Raw genomic sequence first — 27577 nt, 5'->3', positions numbered from 1 at the left:
ATGCAGCTGCTTGGGGAAAATTTGGCAGTTTCGCAAAAGGATAAACATAGAGTTTTCATGTGACCCAGTAATTCCACTCCTAGATACATAAACATAAGATTTGACAATGTATGTTCACCAAAATATCAATAATTTTGTCCATAGTCCTTAGCTTTGTGGAAGTTGTTTCTACCATAGCCCTTTCCTTACACTAGAAAAGGCTACTTTTCTATACCCTTGAGCAGCTCCCATAGTCCTACTGTGAATCCTTATTTAATACTGATTTGAAAAATTATAATTTATTGAAACAGATGTTATAACTGTACTAAAAGATGATGCAGGATGGTACAAAACCAAGACTAACCAGGACTTTGATAATATGCAATAATACACAATATGCAATAATCATATGAAGTTTAAAGAATAGTAATGCTGAATGCAAGATGTTAAAACAGGCTAGCAAATCTCAAAAACAGGCTAGCAAATTTCAAAAATAGATTTGTAATAAAAAATTCACAGCTTTCTGAATTATCTTCCATAAAAGTTTCTGCAATGTGATGTTTTATTCCTCTCTAGGATAAGCTCAGCAAAACCAGACAACTTGTGAAATTTAATCACCCAAACTGCCAAATGAAAGTTCTCTAGATATATTCTAAACTTTTCTTATTGATATATTTATCTATATTTATAAACTTTCTATACAGACTTATGTTATTTTTCTGGGAAGAATTTCAAAGAGAACTTTTGACAGAGAAATCTATCAAAACTTTCAGATGAAAAGAAGAAAACATAAAAGTGGGTCCAGGCAAACTCTTACAATAACTTTTTCAAAAGATTGAAGGTTGTAAATTAGAATCATATGCTTCATCATGCCAAGAGCTAAATATGGATAACTCTGAGAAGACTTTTCATAATAAGAATAAATATTTAATGCAATCATGCAAATCATTTTTAAAATGGTTATTATTCTTTGTTGCCTTTAATGCTAGCCAGAGAAAAAACAAATCATCACTTTGGTATTTAAAGAGTTGAGTCTGAGAGTAATGTTTTTTAAGCTGTTAAGAATCAACCATCCCACAGACATCACCTTATAATACAGCCAGCTTCAAATTCAGTTGGCACTGTACCATTCAAGCCAACATCCTGTCCCATCCAAGCCAATTCCCACCTTTTATAAGTCTTTCTATAAAATTATATTTATTTACTAACATATCATTTAGTATGATGTCTTAAACATCAATGGATAGTTATGAAAAACTAGTTGAAAATTTTAACTTTGTCAATTTAGTGCCTTATTATTACTTTGATATAAAAATTATTTTGTATATGTGATACTTAAAAGGTAGGTATGTTCAGCTTTCATATTTTGAAAGAATAAGAAAATAGTAAGGTTCTGTTTTTCAGAGTAATGCTAACATTTATTGTAGAATAATCTTAACTTATAAAACCTGACACTTTCTTTCTGAAAATATAGATTAACTAGAAACATAGCAAGTTCATTTTAGTTGCTATAGTCATCAACAAATCGTCCCTACTAAAAAAAAATAGTGATGAAAATTTATGGGAAATCCCCAAGGAATTAAATTTGCAGGACTCAATTCAGTTGGCTTAACAGCAGCAAAGTGTTAAATATTATCAAGAGAGCTATCTAAATTCAATCCTCTGCCACCAAATAGTAAAACAAAGATAAAAGTAGTTTAAACAGGCTATGGGAAATTTTACAGTATTGCTATATATTTAGGCTTCGAGGAGGGCTTTTAATGAAGTAAAAAATATAATCATAATTTTGCCAATGAGAGTATGTACTTGACAACATCATTTTCTTTTATCAACCATTACATATGTCCATTACAAAGTCATTCTTTATGACAGCAATTTTCTTTACAAGTAAACACAAAATCTTCCAAATTATTATTAGATATGATTTAGGCTGAGGATGAAGTTTTAAAATAAAATATTGCTGATATGGAAAATATGACAATACTTTTGCTGGACTTAACAAAGGAAATATTTATAAATTAGCTATTCTTAGGACTTCATATCACATACTCCTTTATTTTAATCACAGCTCTTCACCAATTTAACAGATCAAGTAGAATTTATTATTATTATATTGATCAAGATGAAGATTACCTTTAGAAAAGTTTTATTCACCCTTATCTCTCTTCTCTTTCCACCCATGCCAACACCACACACATATAAATTATGATTTCTCTACTAAAAAATAAAAGAGATCAGAGGAATAGGGAAAGAACCGGCAACGAAATATTTCATTTAATAGTCAGTTATGCTCTTTAACATGGCTAAGACAAAATGTGGCTTCAGTTTCCCTTGGCTAGAAAGGTCATTCATTGAACTCCTTCAATAGGCTAAAATGGTTTTTAAAGAAATTATGACAGAGTACTTAAAAATAAATTGATAGATGTATGCATTCTAACCAAAGTGAAGAAAATAATTGAAAGTGATTATATTTTACAGGTCTTTCCACTCTATTTTTAGTCTGAGTCTACAAAACCCACCTGTATTCTCATTACACTATAATCATAACAAGCACAAATAACCTACCATTATGGGAAGTGCTGTCAAAGGGATAGTGAGTTTGGCCAGCCCTACAGGAGAGCAGTTTAAATTTCATCACCAAATCTGCCTAAATGTCAGCATTATTTACTTACACTTTTACTCTTTAAAAGGAACTTAAAATTACCCACGTTTGACTGTGGACTCATCCAAAGTAATAATATTGATAAAATTGGCATTATAATAATATCCCCTAAAATTATCCCACATACAATCAATGGCACAGGCAAAAATAAGTAGCAAAAATAGATTACCCTATATGATTTTTCAACTCTATTTCTTTTTCATAGAAAAAATTGATGAGCATATACTAGCATACGTTTAAAAACACAGATTAATGTTCAATTTAATGTCATGCTTGCTAATTATGCACTGCATGGTATCACATAAGCTATACAATTTTTGAACAAAGGCAGCTCAGTTGATATATTGAACCTGAAATACTCATTGTCTCAGTCTCATATTCGTAGATTAATGAGCTGTGAGGAAGTTGTAATTTACACCAAATGAAGGTGTATAGTATGTATACCAAGGAAAGGCTGACTGAAGAGTCTACTTGGATCCTATCTTCCCAGGCACAAACAGCCTCTGTGGTTTCTACAGCTGATAAGAGTTAAAAGTGACCTTTTACTCTCCTAACAAGTTATTCACATGCACAGGAGAGAAGAAAAAGGCAAAATGTGGTTCAATATGACAACTCTGCTACTTGTGTTCTATAGAAAACCGATTATACTTTGGCCTCTTTACTTGCATTTGATCCATTCCCTCTACTAAGTGCTTTCCATTCCTTCCACAATAAAGTTTCAAATCACCTGCCTTTGCATGCTGAAAATGGTAGAGCCCATTAGAATTTATTGTTTCTGAAAGTAGTTGGAATAATCATCAAAACTCAGAGTTAAGCAGATAAATGAGCTTGCAATGATATAAATTATATTAAAATTTCACTGTCATCATGAACTCAAACTATCCAGACTTCATCTATTAATAGCAAACTCTGTAATAGCCTTAAATGTTCATTTTTTTTTTCATGAGAACTGGAAATGAGCTCTTCCTAGTATATAATTTCTTTGTGAAATATAGTTATTCACAACACTAGGTGCAACATTCACTTAATAAAGTTCACAACAATACAAGAACAAATATTAGAAAAGAAAGTATGGATTCTAACCACTTTGTCCTCCTTTGGGAAAGCATCCAAGGAAGCAGGGTAGAGAAAGAAGAAAAAGAAGAGAAAAACAAAATTGAGCCATGTATTAATAAATTGGCTTTAAGAAAACAATTATGTGTTTCTTCAAAGTACTAAAGCACAACAATTTTGAAAAGTAAATGTTTACTCTCCCTAAAAATTAGTCATTGTTCAATCCTTCATTGAAAATGCCCATATTATGGGTCCTGCTATACGTTAGATACGAGTTAGGCAGAATAATTTCCTAAAATTTTAGAACTTGGATTAGTAAATCTAGATTTAAAATATTCTTCATAAAGAAGGTTAATTCACTACCACATGTAGTCTTCCTATTATTGAAAAATATTTTATTAAAATGCATAAAATTGTATGAATAATTTTGTCAAATTATTGTTAAAATATTGAGAGTCATAACTTGGGAAAATCTAGGAATGAGAAATGTTTGTAATAAATAAAAATGGGAAGAGAAATATGCTAACTATTTTGACTATAAACTATTCCACCGGCAATACTTATTTGTGCTACACATTTCAACATTTATGTTATAGAAAAAAAACAACTGTATACAATGTTTTTGTCTTGTGTTCCAATTGAAATATCTTAAGATGTGTGCTTTCTTTTATTTTGTTCCTTTAAATATTTTTTAAAGATTGGTTGGGTTTAGTAAAGATGAACTACACTAGGCCTGAGTGTCCTCTCTAAAGCGTAAGTACCTCCTAGCTCAATTTTCTTTAAACACCCTCTCCTTTTTAAGACCTGATGACTTTAATATATCAATCATTAACTGTATTGCTATTGACTTGTCTCAAACCTCTAATGGGAAGTTAAAAGCATTTAACAGTTGTGGGTGCTTAGCTAGCACTAGCACTTAGCTGATCTGCACCTCATTGTTCACTGCCAGCATCTTTTCGGACTGAACAGTGTCCTTACCACATGGGTTGTTAAATATTTTGATGTTGCCTCCAAGTTTTACCTGTAAGAATGTATTTCAAAATAGTGTATTAAAGAGCACTATAGAAGGGGAAGTTAACAAATAGATCTTACATACTTTCTATGTGCCAGATACAACCTTACTACCCAAGCTTATTTTAGAAAGCCTGTAAGGTGGCATATGAGGATGGCTTATAACAAATCACTATTAGGAGAGGAAAATAAAACTTATGCAGTCGTAAGAATGGGACCCTAAAGAAAGATTAAATATACATATCATAAAGATCTAGATTTTAATTATTTTTATTAAAATTTCATAACCATACAAGGTAAATATTACTATCTAGTTTTCATAGTAAAGAAACTGTTCAGAGAAGTTCATTATCTTCCTAAAGCCACAGAGATAGTAACAGTCTCGTCTTAAAGTATAAGATATATCGATCAGCCAGGCACAATGGCTCACACCTGTAATCCCAGCCCTTTGGGAAGCCAAGACAGGCGCATCACCTGAGGTCAGGAGTTCGAAACCAGCCTGGTCAACATGGTGAAACTCTGTGTCTACTAAAAATACAAAAATTAGCCAGGTGTGGTGGCGGGCACCTATAATCCCAGCTACTCGGGAGGCTGAGGTGGGAGAATCACTTCAATCCAGGAGGTGGAGTTTACAGTGAGCCGAGCACCACTGCACTCCAGCCTGGGTGACAGAGCAAGACTCTGTCTCAAGATAGATAGATAGATAGATAGATAGATATATGATACTCAGTGTCTTAAGTCCAGTGGAATAAATTTTAGAATATCTGACTTATAACTCAACTAGACTACTAAAGAATATAATGTTTATTGGGAGATTTGTTTTAAATTTAACTGTAATATGCAAATTAGAGAAATATCAAAAGGGCTTAAAGATTTCATGTTATTTTTAAACATGACCTTGTATTATATTATAATCTATTAATGATTAGATAATATGACAAATTCTTTACAGAAACACTGGGAATTCATTAGCTACATACTTGTAACTGTTCTACATTAAGCTGCAGATCTCTATTAAAGAAAACTCAGATTTCCCTATAAATAATTATACTGTACTATTTTAGAGAATATGATAAAGTATAACATTAAAATGTATTCTAAACTAAATATTTATTAGAATTACTCTAGTATTTCATAAATAATAATATTGGTTCCTACCATATTAGCATCTTAACGCTTCAAAAATTGCATTTATTTAAAGTACTGGCATAAGAGGAGTAGCTCTTTTTTAAGCCAAATAAGGAAACATCATCAGGTGAGAATATATCTTATAGAGAAGAAAATGAGAAGTGCAAATCTCAATCATCTTTAAATATCTAAATAATTTCCATGAAATAAGCTTGGAACATGTCAGTAAATCTGAATTTACTCTCATAGAGGCTAATCATTGCCAGTTATTTTGCATTTCACGTGCATTCAATCTGAACACTAATGTTACAGAAATCAAAAGTAATTAGCTTTTTAAAAATAATTGGTCATAACTTTCAAGAGTTTTATAATTCATGATAACATTAAATCTACATTAACTGCATTTTTCAAAAACTAAATGCATTCTCACAGGTAATCTGTTGGTTTTGAATTGGAATCATTTATTAAGAAATACAGATAAAGTAACTTCTTTTTAGGAATTATTTTCATCAGCATTCCACTACCTTATTAAGGACATGAACAAAATGAGGGAGGTTAATTTTAATGTGTATGTTTATGCACATGTCTGCTTTCTAAGATGCATGTGTTCTCATGTTTGGAAGGCATAATAGTTTTTATCCACATTCACAACGCCCCTTATGTTCATGGAATACTCACGTTGTTTGACCGTAGAGACACGCGGCCTCCGCAGCGTGCACAGAACTTAGTGCGACAATAGGAGCAGAGATGACCGCACCCATCAGCAAACTTTGTTTTATGACAGATTCCACAAGTTGGAGCATCGTCTTTGTGCTCGCCCTGGTAACGCCGTGCTTCTTCCCCTATTTTTCTCACTTGTTCTTTATAGCTTTCAAACTGTTGATGCAATCTCCTAGGCAAAAGAGAAAATGGTAGCAAACTAAGTAAATGGTGGAAGACAAAACCAGAACAAACAAAACAAGGAATTTTTCTAACAAAAAGGAAGCATAGCTATTTGAACTAAAGCAAAACATACAAGCTATTTTCCCCACTAACCTTACCTTCAAAGGTAGGATATGTATTAGCATGATTCCATAATCCCAGTTTTGCTCATTAGCACTGAACTATGTGTATGTAGAATCTATATAAGCACTGTTTATCGCCAGCAGTGAAATTTGTGTAGCTATTCCCTGCCTCTGTTTCTTTCAGATTTTTCAAAATATTTCAACTGAGAGCTTAACACTTTACAACTACAGGCATGTGTGCATATAACTGAAACAAAAATTACACAAAATATTTAGCCTAAATACATACGATGTGCTCCAATATTTTCTATCCTATTCTAACTTTAATACTGAATATAATTCAAAAATAAGTTTGTCACAGTAAATTGATTCCATGACCCAGTATTTGAGCATGATGCATACTTTGAAAAATATTGTTTTAGACTATGTTGCTGGGCAATCTGTCTTCTACAAAATAGATTCCTTTGCCCCCATTCCTGGAAGCTACTTACCTATTTGGCATCAAGTATCTAATTTAATACATTACACAGAATGTTAGCTTTTGCATTATATTTGAGTTCCTAGTTCTTCCAGTTCACACTAAAAGTTCTAAATCTTACCTTGTAGACATGCAGATTTTTACACAGTCCAATTTTTCATTATTTTAACCAGGTAATATGTATGAAGCTTGCTAGCAACCACTCCTGATTAACTACCGTCTGTGGGGACAGCTAAAGTTGTCTTGGGAAACTTCCCATTAGAATGTTCACATTTAATGTGATTAAAGTCTCCTCCCATCACCATCAGTTCAAATTCCAATCTTAAATCTCTATAAATAGAACTGTTTGCTGTTCTGAATAGAACACAAGAACATCCAGTGAATCCCCCAGTGGAAGGATGTCTTGGTTTTGAAAATGAGAACTGAGAGTTGTCCTGAGCCTAGCCAATAGTTATTGGCTATTTTGCCAAAAGAGGGACTCCTGCTCAAATTCATCTGGGTATCTGAGCTAGTTTTCCAGACTTGAGTATTCCCTAGAACACAGAGTACACGGATGCTTTTGTTAATTCAGGCAGTTAGTCTGATGTTCTCAATCTAAGATAACTGTGAGGAACTGATACTCCCTGGAAATAGAATCAAATAAGTTAGGTCCAGGTACTGCAGTGTTTGAGGTATTGAGACTTCATTATATTTTCTTTTTAACCGTAATAGTTCTTAAGCAGAACTTCTGTGATTACCTTAAAAATTCTCAAATCCCTTTGCAGTTTTGCCAGCTGACACCTTTTCTATTTAATTCCAATAATTAAAGCAAACATACAAGCACCAGCACATAACAGTGTAGTTTAGGATCTGAAATATTTCCCAATTAAAAGGCCAGCTAATTTCACTTTACAAAGGAATATATGTGTTATTTCATTTAATGAATGCAAGAATACCTGGTCAATTTATTGAAGAGTTATTTGATACGTTGATGTTTTTATATTTTAAGTATAAAAACTAGGGTCAAGTTAGTAGAAAACAAGTGTGGGCATTTGTTATTTCAAAAGTTATCATGTAAAATTGCAGTGACAATCTTACTTCTTCCACTAAAGAAAATAATTTTAAGGAAGGGCTGGACGCAGTGGCTCATGCCTGTAATCCCAGCACTTTGGGAGGCCGAGGCGGGCGGACCACGAGGTCAGGAGATTGAGACCATCCTGACTAACACGGTGAAACCCCGACTCTACTGAAAATACAAAATTTAGCCGGACGTGGTGGCGGGCGCCTGTAGTCCCAGCTACTTGGGTGGCTGAGGCAGGAGAATGGCGTGAACCCGGGAGGCTGAGCTTGCACTGAGCCGAGATCGTGCCACTGCACTCCAGCCTGGGTGACAGCGCGAGACTCCATCAAAAAAAAAAAGAAAAAAAATATTAAAATAATAATAATAATAATAATAATAATTAAGGAATGGGAGCAAGGAAATATTTCTAACCAAGGAAACTCCAAGCATAGAGGGAGTACATAAATAAATACTTATTGTGAGAACTACCAAATCAAATCCATTTAAGTAAATATAAATGAGAAGGCGAAAACTAGGCTAAGGAAAGTTTCCCTATAAACTTATTCTAAAATATAGAACATGATGGAGTACGGGTGTTGGCAAACTTTTCGGAAAAAAAGGCAGATTGTAAATATTTTAGACTTTGAGGGTCACGTAGTTTCTTTTGCAACTGCTCATTTCTGCTGTAGCAGGAAAGTAGCCACAGATAGTATGTAAATGAATGAATGTAAATATGCTCCAGTGAAACTTTATTTACAAAAATAGATAGTAGTCCAGATTTTGCCCATAAAGCAGTTTGTCAATTCCAGATTAGTATGTGCTTTATGCTAAGATATAATGGCTTGAAAACCAAAGCCTCTGCGTGTTTTTAAATTCAAACATAAAGGAATTTTATATGACCCAATCAAAAGGGAACTTGTTTCAGGAAATCTTTGTACAATATATACATGCAGGGCACTGACCACTGAGAGAAAACCTTACTCTATTACAATCTCATAGCATTTCATCTGGGTCACTTATAGACCATTTGATATTTTTACTATGTTTTATTGCTATTTCTGTACTTAACACCTCTCTTCTATCAAACAGTAAACAATATTAGAAGTCCACAGTTTAGCAAACAGTTCAGACATATACTTCTCATATTTGCTGAATGGAAAATTTATACATATACGTATTACTTTTCTTAGTCTGTTTTGAGAAAAAAAATCCATACAATTTACAAACAAGTTCATATTGAGGACAAAATATCCTAATACACCCTACTTCACAAAACATTGAAAATTCTGGGTGTAATATTTAAAAATATAACTTTTAATGTACATTTGAGCTGGAGAGAAAGTATGCAAAATTCTCAAAGGACAAAAATGAAAGAGAAGCAGTAATTCAGAAAAGTAACATATCTCTGAAGCAGATGCTAGAAACATGTACTAGGTTCTGTGACCAAGAACTTCAGTTTTAACTCTTGTACAAGTGATTGAAAATAAAATTTTAGTTAGGTATTCACCAAAAATAATTGAAATAGAGTGCATGATATCCAAACCAGTAGCGGACAAAATATGGAATGAGAAAAAAGTCAACCCAAAGAAGATAAGAATTAAAATAAATAAATACATAAACATAAACAAAGCAGAACAATTAATTATGACAGTATGAAATGGTAAAAAAAAAAATCTAACACATGAGGAATCACAAGTATTATATATTAAAAGAAGCATCATCAAAAGACAAAGATCATCACATTAGATTTTTAAAATCCAACTAAATGAAGTTCTGAAGCGATATACCCAAAACATAAAGGCACAGAATGTTTGAAATAAAAGGATAGAAAAAAGAGATCCCAGGGAATTATTAAGAAAAACAAACAGAAAAGCAAACAAACAAAAACTGGTATAGAACTTAAATTTAAAAGCATTACTACAGAGTGTAAACTTCTATTAAAAAGTATTCATTTTATTTTTTACATGACAATTATAAACTTAATTGCATATAACATATGTGTATCTATACAGTAGATTAAACTCACTTGTTAATCTTGTTGAGTTCTCTCTGTGTGTGTGTATATATGTATATACGTATACATACACATGCTTTTATACACACACACACACACACACACACACACATATGCTTAACACATATCTAAACTTTTCCCAAACTCTGGGCTTCAAAAGTACTAAAATCATTTTATTTCTTAAGCTGGTGGAGGAGGGGTTACATGACGTAGGTTTTACTTTTTGTTTACACCTTACATATATGTTTTATAATACTGTTTTGTATGTATGAACAATTTAATATTAGAAAGAAAAAGATTCATTTCTAGCTCATCAAATAGCATTGAACAACAAATCAGGGCTACATAGAATTGAAGGTCTCCTGGCTGTGACAGGTGGGTAGGCAGCAACTGTTCCTTTTCTAGTTGGTCATGGCAAATGAGCTGGTTGGATGAGACTTCCCCACTGAGGTATGACAGTGAGATCTCTAGCTTCTCACTTTCTCCATGGGGGATCTTGGAGTAGGTCCTAAGGAAGACAGCCACCAGGGGACAGTGTTCTTCTCCCAGAGGGACATACCTAAGTGACCTGGGGCAGCTTTTCACCAAGTGCTTCCTCCCAAAGTTGATGAGGCCATTCACACAGTCATCACTCCAAACTCTACAAGGAATCACATCCTTCTGAATGCTGGCCCTTGGTGAACTTTACCCATCTATGCCTTCCTCTCATGTGCTTTAGAAATTTAGAAATTCCTTTTTCGTTTTCAGCAGCAGTCCTTGTTTAAACTACTAGTATAGACATCCCAGTAAATTATAGAAGGAAGAAAAGTGCTTTTTCTCTTGATCTTGAGTATTTTCTTTCTGGGTTTTTTCCTTTACTTTAGAATGGATTATATATTCTACTCTGGAAGAAAAAGCCATGGAGTCCCCATCATTCTCCAACTTCTTCCTGGATGCTCCTTAGCTACAGACATGGAAGGAAGGAAGGAAGGAAGGAAGGAAGGAAGGAAGGAAGGAAGGAAGGAAGGAAGGAGGAGGGGTGGAAGGAGGAAGGAGGAAGGGGGAGGAGGCAAAGGGAGGCCAGGAGGATGGAAGGAAGAATTCCTCCTCCATCATAAATCTCTACCTACTCCATAACCTGCACTACTCTATTAAATTGTTCTCTTAAAATACAACCTTAATGCCCTTTTCTCAATTCATATTCCCCTTACATTACTCTGATATCTCATGCTGTCAAGATGCTGTCCTCATAATAAAATATGCCTTTGGAAGCAAGATACTGGTAGTGAAACCATAAACAGCATATTTATTTTTTGTATCTGATGTTTTAATGCTTTAATCTATATCAAATTTGTGACAGTGTTCTATTATGAATAATAAATGGAAATACATATTTTATTATATGGTCTTATAGTAAATGTGGGACTGCAAATGTAAAAGCTTTTTGTGAAATTTATTTGTACACTTCAATTTTAGAGTTAACAATATATTCTTATTGACTAGTGAGGTTGACAAAATATATAATCGCAAATCACAGATTTAAATTATCCATATGGAAAATGGAGAGTATTATAAAATACACAATGCTATCAAAAGAAAAGCAGTGATACTGAAACTTTCTCCTAGGATATGATTTTTTTTCATTGTTTTACTATATAATAATTGTTGCATTATTTTAATAATTGTACATTCAATTCAAGAAACTCTAAAATTTAATTTATAAACAAGTTGTTTGGGTGACTAATAGTATATATTTTGAAAGAAACAAAGATGAATGCCTAAAAACCTAAATATCATTCTGTAAATGTCTCAAAAGCTAAATATCATGTGATCAATGCAAAATAAATAATTTAAACAAGCAATTATTGATGACATTTGCACAAATTAATAAGTATTTGTTGAACAAGTAAATAGTAATAGTGGAATGTAGAGAAATCTTTCTAATTAGCGCAGCAATTCACATTTTTCTGTTTTGAATTTTTTCTTCTCCCATTCCCAAAGAAATGAGAATCTAGCAGAAACTTCTACCTTTCTTCCTGGCTTTCTTTTATGAGGTCTAGGCAAATAGAACTGGATTTTTCCAGAGGAGGAAAGGATGGAAGCTATCATTTTAAAGTTTTAAAACTCCAAGTGGCAGGTTCTAAGAGCAGGTGAGGGCTTTCTCTGAGATAAAAGCAGGGCAGAGGCCAGGATAGTTTGCATGCAGTACTCCCAAATGGAGGATTGCTTTAGGATGTGTATACATTGGCGTAGGGGCATGGGTGCTGAAAACAATAAGCATGGCCTCTGTTTCCCTTGTCGCCCTTGGCACAGAAAACAGATCAGTACCATCCACCATGTGTTCCCTTCGTCAACCTTAGCACATAGGCACCACCAAGGCCTTATGGGGTTAGTGGCATGGATATTAAAGGCAGGAGAGTTGTTCTGAGAATGATGGACTGATTAAGAGCCTCCAAAAAACATGGGGTTGTCCAAGAGGGAGCCCTAATAATGTCTGAAATTCAATGTTTTTCTAGTCTAGTAGGTTGGAGGCTTGTTTATACACATTTTGACATCACACTATACTGTTGAACATAAATTCACAGTTCTTGACTTCAATGAATAATCTGTTTAGAAAGTAAGTTATACATAAATATAAATTAGCAGTTTATGACAGCATGTACCAGGGTCAAAGAAGGACAGTAAGTCATATAGTTGTACAGTTAAAAAACTCTTTCTTGTCCCGACAACACAACTGTCCTCCTTTTAGTGAAACTGCCTTTTTGATTTCACTCCATAATAGAGGAGCTGTAAAATTTCACAAAATTTCAAGGGTCACTATTGTTTTTTTTTTAATGATGTTTGCAAATAGTGGCTTCTTGTGTCAGAGTTGAGTAGAAAATAATAAACAGCACAGTCTTTTTGACCAAAATGTTAAATAATGGGGTTTTCTGCTACAAAACAGTTGGAAGAGGGATGGTTGTGGTGTCTTGGATTGGTCTCTTGGAATGCCCTTCAAAACAAGATCACAAGCTAACTCCTCAAAGTTCCACCATCAGGCCAAGCACAGTGGCACATGCCAGTAATTCCAGCACTTTGAGAGGCCAAGGTGAGAGAATCACTTGAGCCTAGGAATTTGAGAAATGCTTGGACAACAAAGCTAGACCCAATCTCTATAAAAAAATTTAAAAATATATTAGCCAGGCATGGTGGTGCATGTCTGCAGACCCAGCTACTCAGGAGGCTGACGTGGGAGGATTGTTTGAGCCTCAGAGGTCAAGGCTACAGTGAGCCATGATCATGCCACTGCACTCCAGCCTGGGTGACAGGGTGAGATCCTGTCGAATACAAAAAAACAAAACAAAACAAAAATAACAAAGCTGCTCAATCAGAAAGCTGCAGAAATCAGAAAGCCACTGTCCAAATGGCTGGTGCTACTGTCCTACCACCTCTGCTAAGGTATTCTGATCTAGAAGCCACCACCAGAGCCACATCAGGAGATCCCAGGAAAATCATGCCCAGTATGTTGTTTCGGCTCTGCATCTAATTCAGTTTCCATTCAAATCTCATGCAAGCACATTCGACTGATGGAACCTAAATTACATCAGGGATTCTAGCTGCAGGAGAGTCTATGTAATTCAGTTTTCAGATTTCTACTTTTTTCATAAGACTTCCTAAAATGATTTTGAAATATATATTGTGAGGGTCAGTCTTCCACTTCAGCTACAAACCTCTAATCTATGTCAAATTGCTTAATTCCTTCCACTGTACCATGGGTGAACAATACCTAAGATCTCCCTTTCCCATTCATTTTCCATTTTATCTCTCTCCCCTCCCTCTCCTTCCCTCCTTTCCTTCTGCTCCCCTCACCTCTCCTTCCCTCTCTTCGTTTCTCTCCTCTTCCTCCCTCTCTTTTTCTTCATCATACACTAAGCACACATTACTATGGAAAGCATTTCACCACCACCAGGAAATTTTAAAAAATAGATTCAGTTCCCCAAGCAAATTACTTATATGAGGGGTCTTCAAAAAGTTCACAGAAAATGAGTATTACTAAAAAGCTATGCATAGATTCCAAAAGTTTCTTGCACCAAAATGAACTTATACTAACTTGTTATAACATGTCTGAAAAGTATCTATTAACAGTTCGAGGCACTAAGAAGGATAAAACATAAGTTTGAAAAGAGCTCCTATGAGAGCAACACGAATTCCTCTAAAATTGAAGCAAGAACAAACATGAAATTTCAAGTGACCGGGCACGGTGGCTCACGTCTGTAATCCCAGCACTTTGGGAGGCCGAGGCAGGTGGATTACCCAAGGTCAGGAGTTCGAGACCAGCCTGGAGCCTGGCCAACATGGTTAAACCCCATCCCTACTAAAAATTACAAAAAATCAGCCAGGTATGGTGGCAGGTGCCTGTAGTCCCAGCTACTCGGAAGGCTGAGGCAGGAGAATCACTTGAACCTGGGAGGCAAAGGTTGTAGTGAGCCAAGATAGTGCCATTGTACTCCAGCCTGGGGGACAAGAGTGAGGCTCCATCTCAAAAAAATAAAACAAAACAAAACAAAATAAAATAAATAAAAATTAATTCAAGTGAAGTTTGGGCAGAAGAATGGTGAAATCACTGATGCTTTATGAAAAATTTATCAGACAATGTTCCAAATAAATCATCAGTTTACAAATGGATAACTCATTTTTAGAAGGAATGAGATGATGCTGAAGATGAAGCCTGCAGTAGCAGACCACATACATCAATTTGTGAGGAAAAAAATCATTTTGTTCATACCCTAATTGAAGGGTACTGACAATTAACAGCAGAAATAGTAGCCAGCACCATAGACATCTCAATTGGTTCAGCTTACACATTTTTGACTGGAAAATTAAAGTTGACCAAACTTTCCATTTGATGGGTGCCAAAACCATTGCACCCAGATCAGCTGCAGAGAAGAGCAGAGCTTTCAATGGAAATTTTAAAATAGGATAAATATGCTAAAGCATTTATTTGAAGAATTCTAACAGTAGATGAAACATGGCTTTACCAGTATGATCCTGAAAACAAAACACAATCAAAAGAATGGCCTTCAAGAGGTGGAAGTGGTCCAGTCAAAGTAAAAGCAGACCAGTCAAAAGCAAATGTCATGGCAACAGTTTCTTGGGATGCTCAAGCCATTTTGCTTGCTCACTTTCTGGGGGACCAAGGAATGATGACATCTGCTTATTATGACAGTGTTTTGATAAAGTTAGCCAATCTTTAGTAGAAAAAGTCCCAGGGAAGTGCCATCTGAGAGTCCTTCTCCACCATGACAATGTTCTTGCTCATTTCTCTCATCAAACAAGGGCAATTCTGCCAGAGTTTTGATAGGCAATCATTAGGCATCTACCTTACAGTCCTAAATTGAATTCCTAAATGGCTAGTATCAAGGGTTATAAAAGTGTCTTGAACTTCATAGATCTTATGTTGAGAAATAAAGTTTGCAATTTTTAAATTTTTAATCCCTTTTTTTCCTACAAACTTTGTGGATATATGTACGCGTGTCTGTCTAGTTCATTTTATCTGGTTAAAAAGCTGCAGGGACAGTAAATCAACGTAAAACTTGGACTGAGATACAAGGTACATATACAATCTAACAAACAAAAAACCTCCTTCTTTCCGTAGTGATTTGATGAACAGCACAAATCTATCCCATGTGAATGAAGGCCTTCATTATTCTTAGCTCGGATTATTTCATTAGCTTTCTAACTAGGCTTCCTGCCGATGGATTCCGTCATTCTAGTGCATCTTTCATACTGCCTGAATGATCTTCCTAATAAATGGAACCAATCATGTCAATCTACTGATTAAATATCATCTCTGAGGTAGTTCAATTTCTCATCCTGTGGTACAAGGTCCCCACTTTCTTATCTATTAGAATCTCTCACATACGTTTTCTCATACATCTTACACTACAATAAAATTAAACTTTCTAGCTATTTGTCAAACACAGTAGAATCTTCCAAACATCAATTCAACAAACATACATTGAGGTCTGTTGCACAACCCACACTCCTTAAGGCTCCGGGAGTACAAAGAAAGTAGCATAAGAAGGTTTTGAGTTTCAATTATTTTATTACCTGATATTCTTATTATAAATACAAGTTGTTTACAGGTGTCAGGCATATGCATAGTATCCTGCAAAAGGAAGTGACTGCAATTGCAAACATATGTAACTCAGATGAAATCGCTTTTACAGCAGTGTATTTTTCCTTCAGCTTTGAACTTCCTTTCATAGCTTGAACCCTTACCAAGTATCATCAAAACTTATCAATACTTTACTAATATAAATTTACTTAGGTGAATTTTTCACTTAACACCAGCTGTAAGGATATAATACGCTATTCTAGATATGAGCATACAGGCTCTCTTTTGGAAGAACTATGTATTATTCTACCATTTGCCTTTGTTGTCTGCTTCAACTCTTTTTGTGAATCACTGCTGAAATTTAAGAAATCTAGTTGTACAAGCTTAAAACGATGGTTTTCTTCTTTGCCAGGACTTGGGGTTCATCACTATGACATCGTTTAAACACTTTTCTTAGAGTGAGACAAGATAAAGGAAGGATTCCAAAACCCAGTGTAAAATGAAAATATTTGGGAAAATACAGACACAGGAGAAGAAACTCTGAAGATTAGAGGGTACAATTTCCTCATTTTATAAATGGGAACATTTAGGGACATGCTTTATGTGCCTTACATAAGGCTAGTAAAATGGTTGGTGATAATTAGGTCCTCTATTTCAAACTTTCCACTACACCATTCTATTGTCAGAATGCTAATTTTAATTATGGCTAAAGGAATGGAAAGTTATTGCTTTGTAAGAGGGGTTTCCTTGGTATCCTCAAACTTAATATGCATCAGAATTATCTAAAGGGTTTGTTAAAATGCAAATTTTTGGACGAACCTACAGAGCTTCTGATTCAGTAGGTTTGGGATAAATTCCAGGAAGAAGCTTTTTTAGTAGTTCTGGTGCAAATTATCCAGAGACCACCATGTGGCGGAGACTGCAAACATTAAGAATAAACTTGAAGATGAAGGCAATTTTTTCACAGATCTGTCATTTCACATCATAAAAATAATCATCCCAATGAAATTTTAAGCGTAAATGCAAAATCTGGGGCACTACCCCTCTGGAAATATGCTGAATAATTTAATATTATGGTATATACACATATTTAACCTGATAATCATCATTGTTTAAAACTTACAATTTTATGACTCAAAGAAATGTGCACATTTGTGAGTTTTAAAAAGCATCATAGTGTTTTGTACACAGGCTTAAACATAGGTTGCTTCAGAGGCAATATTCTAAATATCTCAGTAATTCAGAAATTTACCCCCGATGTTATTGAGTAATTTTTGAAAATTACTACAGTTCAACAAATTATCAGTTTGTATCTTAAAAACACGTTTGGTCTTTAGTTTAAAATGAATATACTTTTTTCTTATTGCAAATATCCAGCAGATGGCACTAAAGCTTTTTATTTTTGCATTCAATTCTGTCACAGTTACTTAAATTACTTTTTAAAACATCTTACGTGTTAAAAAAAAAAAAAAATTAGTACAATCAGCAGGAGATTTGAGTTACTAGGAAAATGTGTTTTCAGAGGTGGCTGAAAAAGAACAAAAGAAAAATTTATAAAATGTTGCAACTTCTGCTCTTTTGTGGAGGACTATCATTCTACATAACCTTTTAAAATATTATATATTAAGGGTTTTTGTATATTTTTCTATTGTTGGTAGTTTTTATGGTCCTCCATTTAGCATTGTTAAAAATGAAGTTCATCCAATCAGCATCCCACAGTGTTCTGAAAGCACTGAGAGATGACACTTACGAAAAATAAGAGCATAACTGATGATTAGCTATTTGTGTTGTATAGTCTATTACTTCAGTCAAGCATTTATTTTTAATTCCATTTTCAATTTACCATAGGAGGCCACTCCTGAGTAAGCATTAAATGAAGACATCTGAGGACATGGAAGCCCACTAGCATAGATTTAAGTTTTCTGCTGCACTCCATCTCCCAATAAATACTTTCACTGTGTTCCTGAATGCTGTGAGGTACTGCATGTGTAGAAGGTTCATATGTTAGGTCCTAGAAATACTGTTTCTAGATATTGTGGAACAATATTACTGCTTTCTAATATTAGAGATATATCAGAGGTCTGAAACTGAAAACCTGGTTCAAGAAAGGGTCATTTTAATATTTTGGCAAACAAGTTATTTCATTCACAGTACAACTGAAGAGAAGAAAATCAAGTAAAATTATGAGAAATCATAAAGTAGGATATGAATTAGGAATATAATTTTTAAAAGGAATGAAGGTAAGTTTTAAGGAAATAATCTTAATAGGTAATATTGGGATCATCTATATAACAGATATGTAATCAACTGATATTAAATAGGTCTAATCATACTCCATGCAAACGTTTCCAGAATGTGTCACGTGATCATGCCAACCTACCTAATGCATAAAGAGCAAACACCATGTGTTGGCAATTTAGAAGACAGTGATGTCTACACATATGAGCAAGCCAAAGTGTTAGGTAACCAATTCATGCTTGCATCTTCTGCAATGCACAACCCACTGTAAACACTGCCTTTGCTGTATTGTCAACTATCTTCACCAGAATTGCTTTGTTATGTTACTATAAGGAGGGAAAAAACCAACCCACTGACATTATACAACGGGACACTTTTTGGAAGGAATTAAATATAATAGTTCAGACATAAGTGTGAGCCTGGTGTGGTCAGGATCAAATCTAGTTCTATTTCCTAGCTTCATGACCATGAAGAAGTTATTTAAACTCTGTTCCTCAGTCTCCTCATTTATGAACTGGTGATAATAATAGCAACTTTGTAAGATTGTTGAGAGGGTTAATTGAGATAATCAATGTAAAGTGCTTAGCACCGTGTCTAGCCTATGGTAAAAGCTCAATAAATATTAGCTATTATTATTATACGTAGACATAGATAATACATGAGGGAAACAGAGTACTTTGCTTTTAAGTTTCTGAGTACACTTAGCTGATAACTTTGGGAGGCAGTGATGACTGGCAGGATTTCCTGGCAGATGGGGATTAGTATGAGTGGCTTGGATGATCTATCAATAGACCACTAGTGAGGGGAAAAAAGGTCATCTTGTAAGATGGAAGTCAGAGTGAAAAAGGAACCCACAAGTAAAATCCGTTTTGTGGAAACTCCAGAAAATACAACCACTAGTGGAACATGTGTAATTTTGTCTGAAATTTTTTTTGGCATTTTTATGGTCATTGCTGATTCACAACAAACAAACAAACAAACAAACAAACAAAAAGAAAGGAGATTCTAAAAATCTGATATTTATAAAAAGAATATTATCATTAGTATTATCACTGCACTGATAAACGTAAATTGCCTGAATCACAAATATTTCCAATGCTCTGAAATACTTGGTGAATGAATGATATACAGAAAAATTTTAATGTGAAAGACTTGTTTTCCTTTTCATGTTTAATGTCTGATAAATTTACAAACATCGAATGTATCCTTCTTATTAGTGAGTTAACCACATTTTGTTGCCTTTTCTTCTTTTAGATGATAAACTATGTTCAGGCATGTGTTAGTTAAGGGAAAGGGGCTTTCAATGTTACTTTGACAAAGTATTACCTTACATTTTTAATATTTGATCAGAATAATTCCTTTAAAACCTCAATGGTCCTATAAAGCTCTTCAAGCTGCTTTGTTTCTCAGAAATCACAGAGCCACAAGGGAATAAATGAGAAGTGCAATGTCCCCTAATTTCCAGAACATCTAATGACTTCATCTCCCTGGACAAATTCTTCTGTTGGTAAAGTTTGTGCTCACCCATCTGGTTACCAGGGTCTCTATGTGGCCACCTGTGACATTTCTCTCTTGTCTGTTCAGAGGTTCTGAACACCCACTTATCCCTAGTGAGGGGATAACGAAGATATACTGCTCCTACTCTGAGTGTAGAAGGAAAGTGTATTACTTGCTTCTTGACCCCAAGAAGTGAATGCACAAGCATATTTCTTGGTTTTAGATTTAATCTCCGTGTGTGCCAATACTTGAGAAAAAAGCAGAGCCCAGTGGTTCTAGGGCCAAATTTCCTGGGTTCAAAACTTTCCTGGGCTCTCCCTCTTATTAGCTTCTGACCTGGCAAGTTATTTAACATGCAAAGACTCCACCTCTTCCTCTGTAAAATGAGTATAATAATGCCCACCTACTGTGGGGTTGTTGTGAGGATTAAAATGGCTAATATGTATGTGCAAAGTACTTAGGGAGGTGGAGACAATAGTAAGTACTCAGTAAAATATTAGCTATTTTATAATGTATAGAGAAAAGAGTGAACAAAAATCAGATAAAACTTCTATTATGGTCCTGTGAAGTGTAACATTACTCAATGGATTGAAATACATAAATAGGATCTAGAATTATGACATAAAATATATAGATTGAGTCCAGATTCTTGAAAGCAGTGCCATCAAATATTCTATTTCTAAAGCTTAAGTTGAATAGCTTGGTAATAAAAAGTTTATTCCAAAAAGACTTGCTCTTTTTCACTTTTAAAAGCAGAGGAATACAAGCTTCCTGAATTTTACTTGCACAGTGTACTGAATTAGCCAACTATCATTAGGTACAGTATTTTCTAATGCATTCTGGAGTGCATTTCAAGGTAAGTGACAAGATGTAATTTTCTTCCCATTACATTTGCTAATGATGACATCTGTTTTCATCATTTAATTAAAATACATTGTTAATATGCATATAAAACCTAACTATCATCTAAATAATATAACAGGTGTTGTAAATAACTTAAGTTCTTTTATATCTATGAAAGAGAGATCATAAAACAAATAATTCAAATATTACTGCTAATGTAGAATATAAAATTCCAGAGAATATCAGAAGAATTTTTAATTTATACAAATACAGATGTATTCTATATCTGTTTCATGTAACCCAGAACCCCTACCATTGTTTAATCAACTCCAGACAACTTCTTCTACTCTCACCAACCACTGCTTGGTAATAATCAAGTCTATTTTTAAAACTTACCGTTTTATGGTATGGTATATTTAGATACTAAAAAAAAACGTATCATAATGCTTTCACTAATCACAGTGCACACAAAGCTAGGAGCAGTTATTTTACCTTTCCTAATATTGCACCATCTATGAAAAACTGTGAATAATATCAAGGTACTTTGAATTTGAACCACATTTAATTCAATAGACTGTCAGAACCCTGGACAGAAAATCTTGCAGTTTTTGTCACTGTCATGATACAATCAAATCACAATCTAATTCCAAGTCAACAGTTCTATTGATTTTGTAGCAATCGGTCAAAATGAAAACACTTTGCTATACTTCACTTATGAGCAACACCCTATTTTATATATTTTTGGTCATTTCTTTTGAGTATTTGAGTAATCCCCTCTGATGAATCATCTTAACCTTAAAATCTGGGTTTCATGCCTTCTTATCCAATTCACTAACCCCTGCATCAGGTCCCTTATAACAGGCAATTGGTAAATATTTAGAGTTCAATTGAACTGAAAGCTATTCAGTGCAGTAGCCCAGGAAAGAAACCCTGTGATTCTAAGGAGAAATCTACTTGTCCCTTGACTCTTTAAGTTGTACTGCCCTTTGCCCTTCTTACGGTTAAACTTAGCATACTGAAAATACTGTAGCTATTTAAATTGAAATTCATATTGTATCATCATCTGAGGACTTCGAATGCTAAGTAACATTTTGTTACTACTGATTTCCCTGCTTTTTAAAGTTTAAGTAAGGCAGTTAGAAAAGGCTTCACCAAAAGATGAAATCTGAGCAAAGAACTGAAGGAGGTGAGGGAGCACATTACGGAGATCGGGGCTTGGTAGAGGATGCAGCAAGTGTGAAAGGCCTGAAGTGGGAGCCCACCTAGTGAGGCTGAGGCAAAGCGAGTGGGCCCCTGTGGTGGGGAAGGACTGAGCAAAGGCAGAGGAGGAAGAGGGTACACACGTTATGTGAGCTTTCTTCACCGTCATAGGGATTTGGCTTTTACTCTGGGTGAATGGGAAGTCACTGGAAGAGTCTGAGTGGAGGAATCAGATAACTGGACTGACATTTTCATATGCTCCCTCTGGCTCTTATGTTTGTAATAGAAGACAGCAAGGAGGAAAGCTGAGACTCCAGTCAGGAGGCCTGGCAATAATCCAGTTTACAAACAATAGAAGTCTGGACCATAGCTCTGATAGTGGAGGTGGGGAGTGCTCAGATACATCTTCCTTCTACCTTGCTTTAGTTCTCCCAGAGTCTGTGTAGGCAAGCATATTTTATGTTCATGACTGTTATGTATTTTGTTTTGTATTTTATTTTATTTTTGGGATGGAGTCGCACTATGTCGCCCAGGTTGGAGTGCAGTGGCATGATCTCGGCTCACTGCAACCTCTGCCTCCCAGGTTCCAGTGATTCCCCTGCCTCAGCCTCCCAAGTAGCTGGGATTACAGGCACCTGCCACCATGCCTGGCTAATTTCTGTATTTTTTTTTTTTTTTTTTTAGTAAAGGCAGGATTTTACCATGTTGGCCAGGCTGGTCTTGAACTTCTGGCCCCAAGTGATCCTCCTGCCTCAGCCTCCCAAAGTGTTGGCATTACAAGAGTGAGCCACCGTGCCCAGCCCCTGTTTTGTTTTTAAAAACACGATTATCAGGTTGCATTTTTCTATTTTATTTTATTGATTGATTGAATTTTGAGACAGAGTCTCTGTCTGTTACGCAGGCTGGAGTGCAGTGACACAATCACAGCTCACTGTAGCCTCAGTCGCTGGCTCAGGCAATCCTCCCATGTCAGCCTCCCAAGTAGCTGGGACTACAGGCATGCCCCACCATGCCTGGCTAATTTTTACATTTTTTGTAGGGACAGGGTCTCACTATGTTACCCAGGCTGGTCTCCAACTCCTGGATTCAACTGATCCTCCTGCCTTGGCCTCCCAAAATGCTGGGATTACAGGCATGACCCACCTCACCCAGCTGCATTTTTCTATTTCATACTGTGCATGTTTTCTCAGCATCAAAGACAATTATTGCCAAATCACACCAAGTGAAGGGTGTTCAACTTTCCGAGCCTGAGTGACATCAAAGAAAACTGTGTCTCATAATTGGAAGAGGATGCAGAAGTACGATAATATATTATCTCATAGTCAGAAAATCCATGTTTACTTGACACTCTATTGGCATCATGAATGAAGTACCCACCTGACACCTACCCAGCATCTAAAACCTGGCAATCACTGTAACGTGAAGGTAGACCCTGCTTGATACATCAAACAGCTTTAAAGTTCCCAGAAATTTTAGTTATTTTATATGTGCTATTAACATTGTGTAGGGAATCTGAATACACAGTAATCTCACGTCTGGAAATCTTATGTAAGTCATGTTCCTTCAACCCTTTTTTTGTTTCTTCTTGCTTCAGTGCCAAGCCCCAGTGGTCACACCTTTTTAGTCCATGTACAAATCAAGGTAGAGGTTATATTAAATGGTTATTAGAATGCAGGCTCTATGAAGGAATAAAAATAGCTCCAACTCTTAAGGGCTTTTTAAATCATCTTTTTCTGTTTGTTTTGTAGTAGATTTCACCTTTTCTTAGGAAGTTACACAAATGTGAACTGTGATGTGATAAAGTTAACTTCCTCAAATATGTTAAATGTTTAGTATGTACAGTGCTTGGGTATGCATGTGTATCTGTGTGTATGTGTTTACAGATATATACACACATATAAATATATTAAAAAAAACTTTGTTAGATGATCCAGGATACAGCAGACCCTCAAAGTCTTCAATTTAATATGAGTTTTCATTGTGCATTGCTATAAATTTAGATATGGAAAATAGGCATGTATAATTGGTTCAGATGCTGAGAAAATGCTCCTTTAAATAAAGGAGCATTGTTTTTGTTTGTTTGTGTTTGCTTTTGCTTCTCGTAAGTCTAGGAGAAAGCTTCTACCTAATGGAGCAAACAGGTAGTGAACTAAAGATAGTTGTGGTATAGTAACCTGTCTCAACTCCAGATATAGGCACTAGTCTCTGCATAGTAAGCTCTGGGCATGGCTGCTGCAGCCACCACCAGTTTAGTAAGGATAGGTATCCTTGCCAATATAACAAGAAACAATTTCACAGAAAAAGGGAACTTGCAAGGAAGATAATACATGAAGTACTAGGGAATAGAACTGGAAGGAAAGAGACGGAAATAAGGAGAGCTCAGATTAACTACAGGCAAAGAGTGAGGTAACATTTCATATTAATTACTTGCATCTAAAACCTGGTGTGTACAGTATGTCTCCTGCCTAAAAATAATTTAAACGGCCTGGCTAAGAGCACCGCTAATTTGTCACTGTGTGCATCCTGCTGCTCACCTTTCTATAGTATCGGTGTGAAAAGGCATTTTAAATCCTACTATAACCACATAATCCAAACATCACCAAATGATCAGATTGCAAGCTTCATTTAGAAATGCTCTCAAGTCTAAGGATACATGGATTATTATAGTTTTTAACAGATTGCTTTCAAAACCCAAAGATTTCTGGGTTTTGTTTTAGCTTTAAATACCATCATAGTAAACAAAAGCGTAGAGGCATGAGGCAAGGGGGGATTGTGTTATAAATTTTAGAAAATTTCACTATCATCTAAGGTGAAGCTATCCCCTTTCTTTGATTCCTGAGTTAATGAAAGCCCAGAAAAGTGTTTCATTGAATGTCCATGGTCAGCATCCTCTGAGTAAGGGCATTATTACCAGACACAAGCCAGGGTTGAAAGAAAGGCTCTGCCAGTGATTTGCTGAGTGATCATGAATAAGTGAATTAGTCCATATAAACTTTATTTCCCTCATCTGTAAATTGAGGGTAGTAACTGTACCTCTTAGGACTTTAGAGAATATTGGTGTAATATCTGACACAGCTTTAATGCTTAGTAGATCTCAGTTCTCTTTCACCACTTTCAACTTTCAGAGGAGTATGGTTTGCCCCTTATTCTGTTTCTACAGAAAATGGTAGGAGAGAGGAATGGAAAGTCCAATAAAGTAAGAAGACCTAAGTGTGAGTTGCAGTTTTGTCTCTTACATCCTGGACAACTTTGGACATAGCCCCTTAGCACTTCTGAGCTGGGATTCTTTCTCTCTCTTAAGAGTGATACATTCATAAATTCAACACATAATAATTGAGCATCTACTGCATACCAGGTGATATAAACATGAACAAAACTAAGTCCTTGTTCACAGAAAACTTGTATGTAACTAAGAGAGGCAACTGTTAAATCACATTAACAAAAGAACATAGAGAAATAACAGGTAGCTTTAACAGCTAGGAAGACGAATAAAAGAGGGAAACATACAGACACGCCCCTGGCTAGGGGTAGGGCATGGCTACATAGACAGGATTGTCAGGGAAGCCTGAGTGAGGAGTGGGATCCTGAAGGATGAGAAGAAACATGCCTTCTGCCTGTGTAGGGAAGAGGATTCCAGGCAGATGGAGCAGCCAGTGCAAAGGCTGGACAGGAAAGAGCTTGGGTCAGGGTGAACAAGGCAGAGTGGAGTGGGGATTGGAGATAAGGTCAGTTACATGAAGTCAGGAATGCCTTGAGAACCATGGAGGGGATTTTTTATTTTCTTCTAAGTAGAATGGGAGGCCACTAAAGGATTTTTGTTGACAAATTTATATGATGAGATAGAGAATTGAAAGAATCCCTTTGTTTTTCCCAGGGAAACCAGACCATAAGCAAGGCAGTCCCGGAGAGAGGCAAGCCACATGGTTCTTTGAAAGAGTGCTTATGCTGGAGGTAGTAAGGAAAAGTCAAGCTGAGGATTTTTTTTAAGCCCTCACACCAATGTAAAATATTATTTTAGCAGAGAAAATTATTTCCCAGGATAGCATCATCCCTGGAAGTCTCTGGAGTGCACTTCATTTGTAACTACTTACTAGCTCTGTAACACTAAGCAAATTACTCTACTTCCTTTAACCCTCAGTGTTATGGACTGAATATCTGTGCTACCCCAGAATTCACATGTTAAAACCCTACCCCTCAGTGTAGGGGTCATATTTGGAGGTGGGGCCTTTGGAAGATAATTAGGTGGAGATGAGGCCATATGGGCGGGGGTCTCAAGGTGGGATGAGTGTCCATACAATACTTGGAAGAGAAACCAGAACCCTCTCCCTCTCTCCACCATGTGAGAGCACAGTGTGAAGGTGGCCATCTGCAAGCCAGAAGGATGGCCCTTGGCAGGGAACAAAATTGATGGGCACCTTTATCATGGACTTTAAGCCACTCAGCCGATGATAATTTGTAATGGAAGCCTAAGCTAATATACTGAGTTTCCTCGTCAGTAAAATGGGAATAATAATATTGTTTATTCCATAGTATTGTTGTGAGACCTCAATGAAATAAAATAAGTAAAGGACTTAGCACAGTGTCTGGATAAATAGCAGCCACAATTAATGTAACTAAAATATTCTCAAGTCATAATGATTAATACGGTTAAATTCATAGGAATAATAATTTTAAAAGTCTTCAAGCTTGCCAGTGAATATTTACAATAAATGTAGTTCACACATGAACAAACAGGTCACATACTTGTGTATTTACTCATAGAGAATTTTTGTGTTTCTTTTTTCCCCTAGCTGGATGAATATGTTAAACATCTAGTCTAAAAGAACAGCCTTCATGGAAGAATTCTATAAAAACAATTCTTACTATTTAATTTAAAAAATCTTATTTAGAGCTGTAAGACAGATATAGACTTGTAATGTTTGAACTTTTGTGTTATTTAGAGACACATAGACGGGATTTCCAGTGAACTGATGAGGATTACAGGTGGGCTGGTGAACATTCTGTTTTCATCTTTCTAATCTTAGTTAAACAGAATGATAATCTTTTTTAACTTCATTAAGCGCGGATGCCAGGATTAAAGCTCTTTACATGATAGTCCGTGTAGAAGTGAAAAATGAAGTTTACCACGACCAGAATATGATATAAAGTAACACCTCTTCCAAATGATTACTATAAGTTTCTTCTTAAGATGATTTCTGAATAATGGAATTTATCATTAGAAGGATAACTTCCCCTTTTCCTGTCAGAAAATACTGAAAGAGGCCAGGTACAGTGGCTCATGCTTGTGATCTCAGCAATTTGTGAGGTTGAGGCAGGAGGATTTCTTGAGCCCAGGAGTTTGAGACCAGCCTGGAA

The 27577-nt window shown here is 35.5% G+C and overlaps 1 protein-coding gene and 1 long non-coding RNA gene across 24 annotated transcripts in view; one reads left to right on the top strand and one right to left on the bottom strand.

Moving 5' to 3' along the window:
* LOC116275304 overlaps positions 1-16939 on the top strand; it is a 34425-nt gene extending 17486 nt beyond the window's left edge. Inside the window, exon 3 of the long non-coding RNA XR_004184317.1 lies at positions 16857-16939. This is a non-coding gene — a long non-coding RNA (uncharacterized LOC116275304). The remainder of the gene's footprint in view (positions 1-16856) is intronic.
* RIMS1 (regulating synaptic membrane exocytosis 1) overlaps positions 1-27577 on the bottom strand; it is a 492346-nt gene that overhangs the window by 281099 nt on the left and 183670 nt on the right. For all 23 annotated transcript variants that reach the window (XM_021937444.2, XM_009205504.4, XM_031667173.1 and 20 more), the window contains exons 3-4: positions 6512-6725; positions 3725-3736 (exon numbers count right to left, since the gene is read on the bottom strand). In XM_021937444.2, coding sequence (XP_021793136.2) covers positions 3725-3736; positions 6512-6725 — 226 coding nt within the window. The remainder of the gene's footprint in view (positions 1-3724; positions 3737-6511; positions 6726-27577) is intronic.

The sequence above is a fragment of the Papio anubis genome, chromosome 6 (genome assembly GCF_008728515.1).
Source record: "Papio anubis isolate 15944 chromosome 6, Panubis1.0, whole genome shotgun sequence".
NCBI lineage: Eukaryota > Metazoa > Chordata > Mammalia > Primates > Cercopithecidae > Papio > Papio anubis.
The sequence above is the reverse complement of the archived record's forward strand: the minus strand, read 5'-3'. Positions and strand labels throughout refer to the sequence as shown.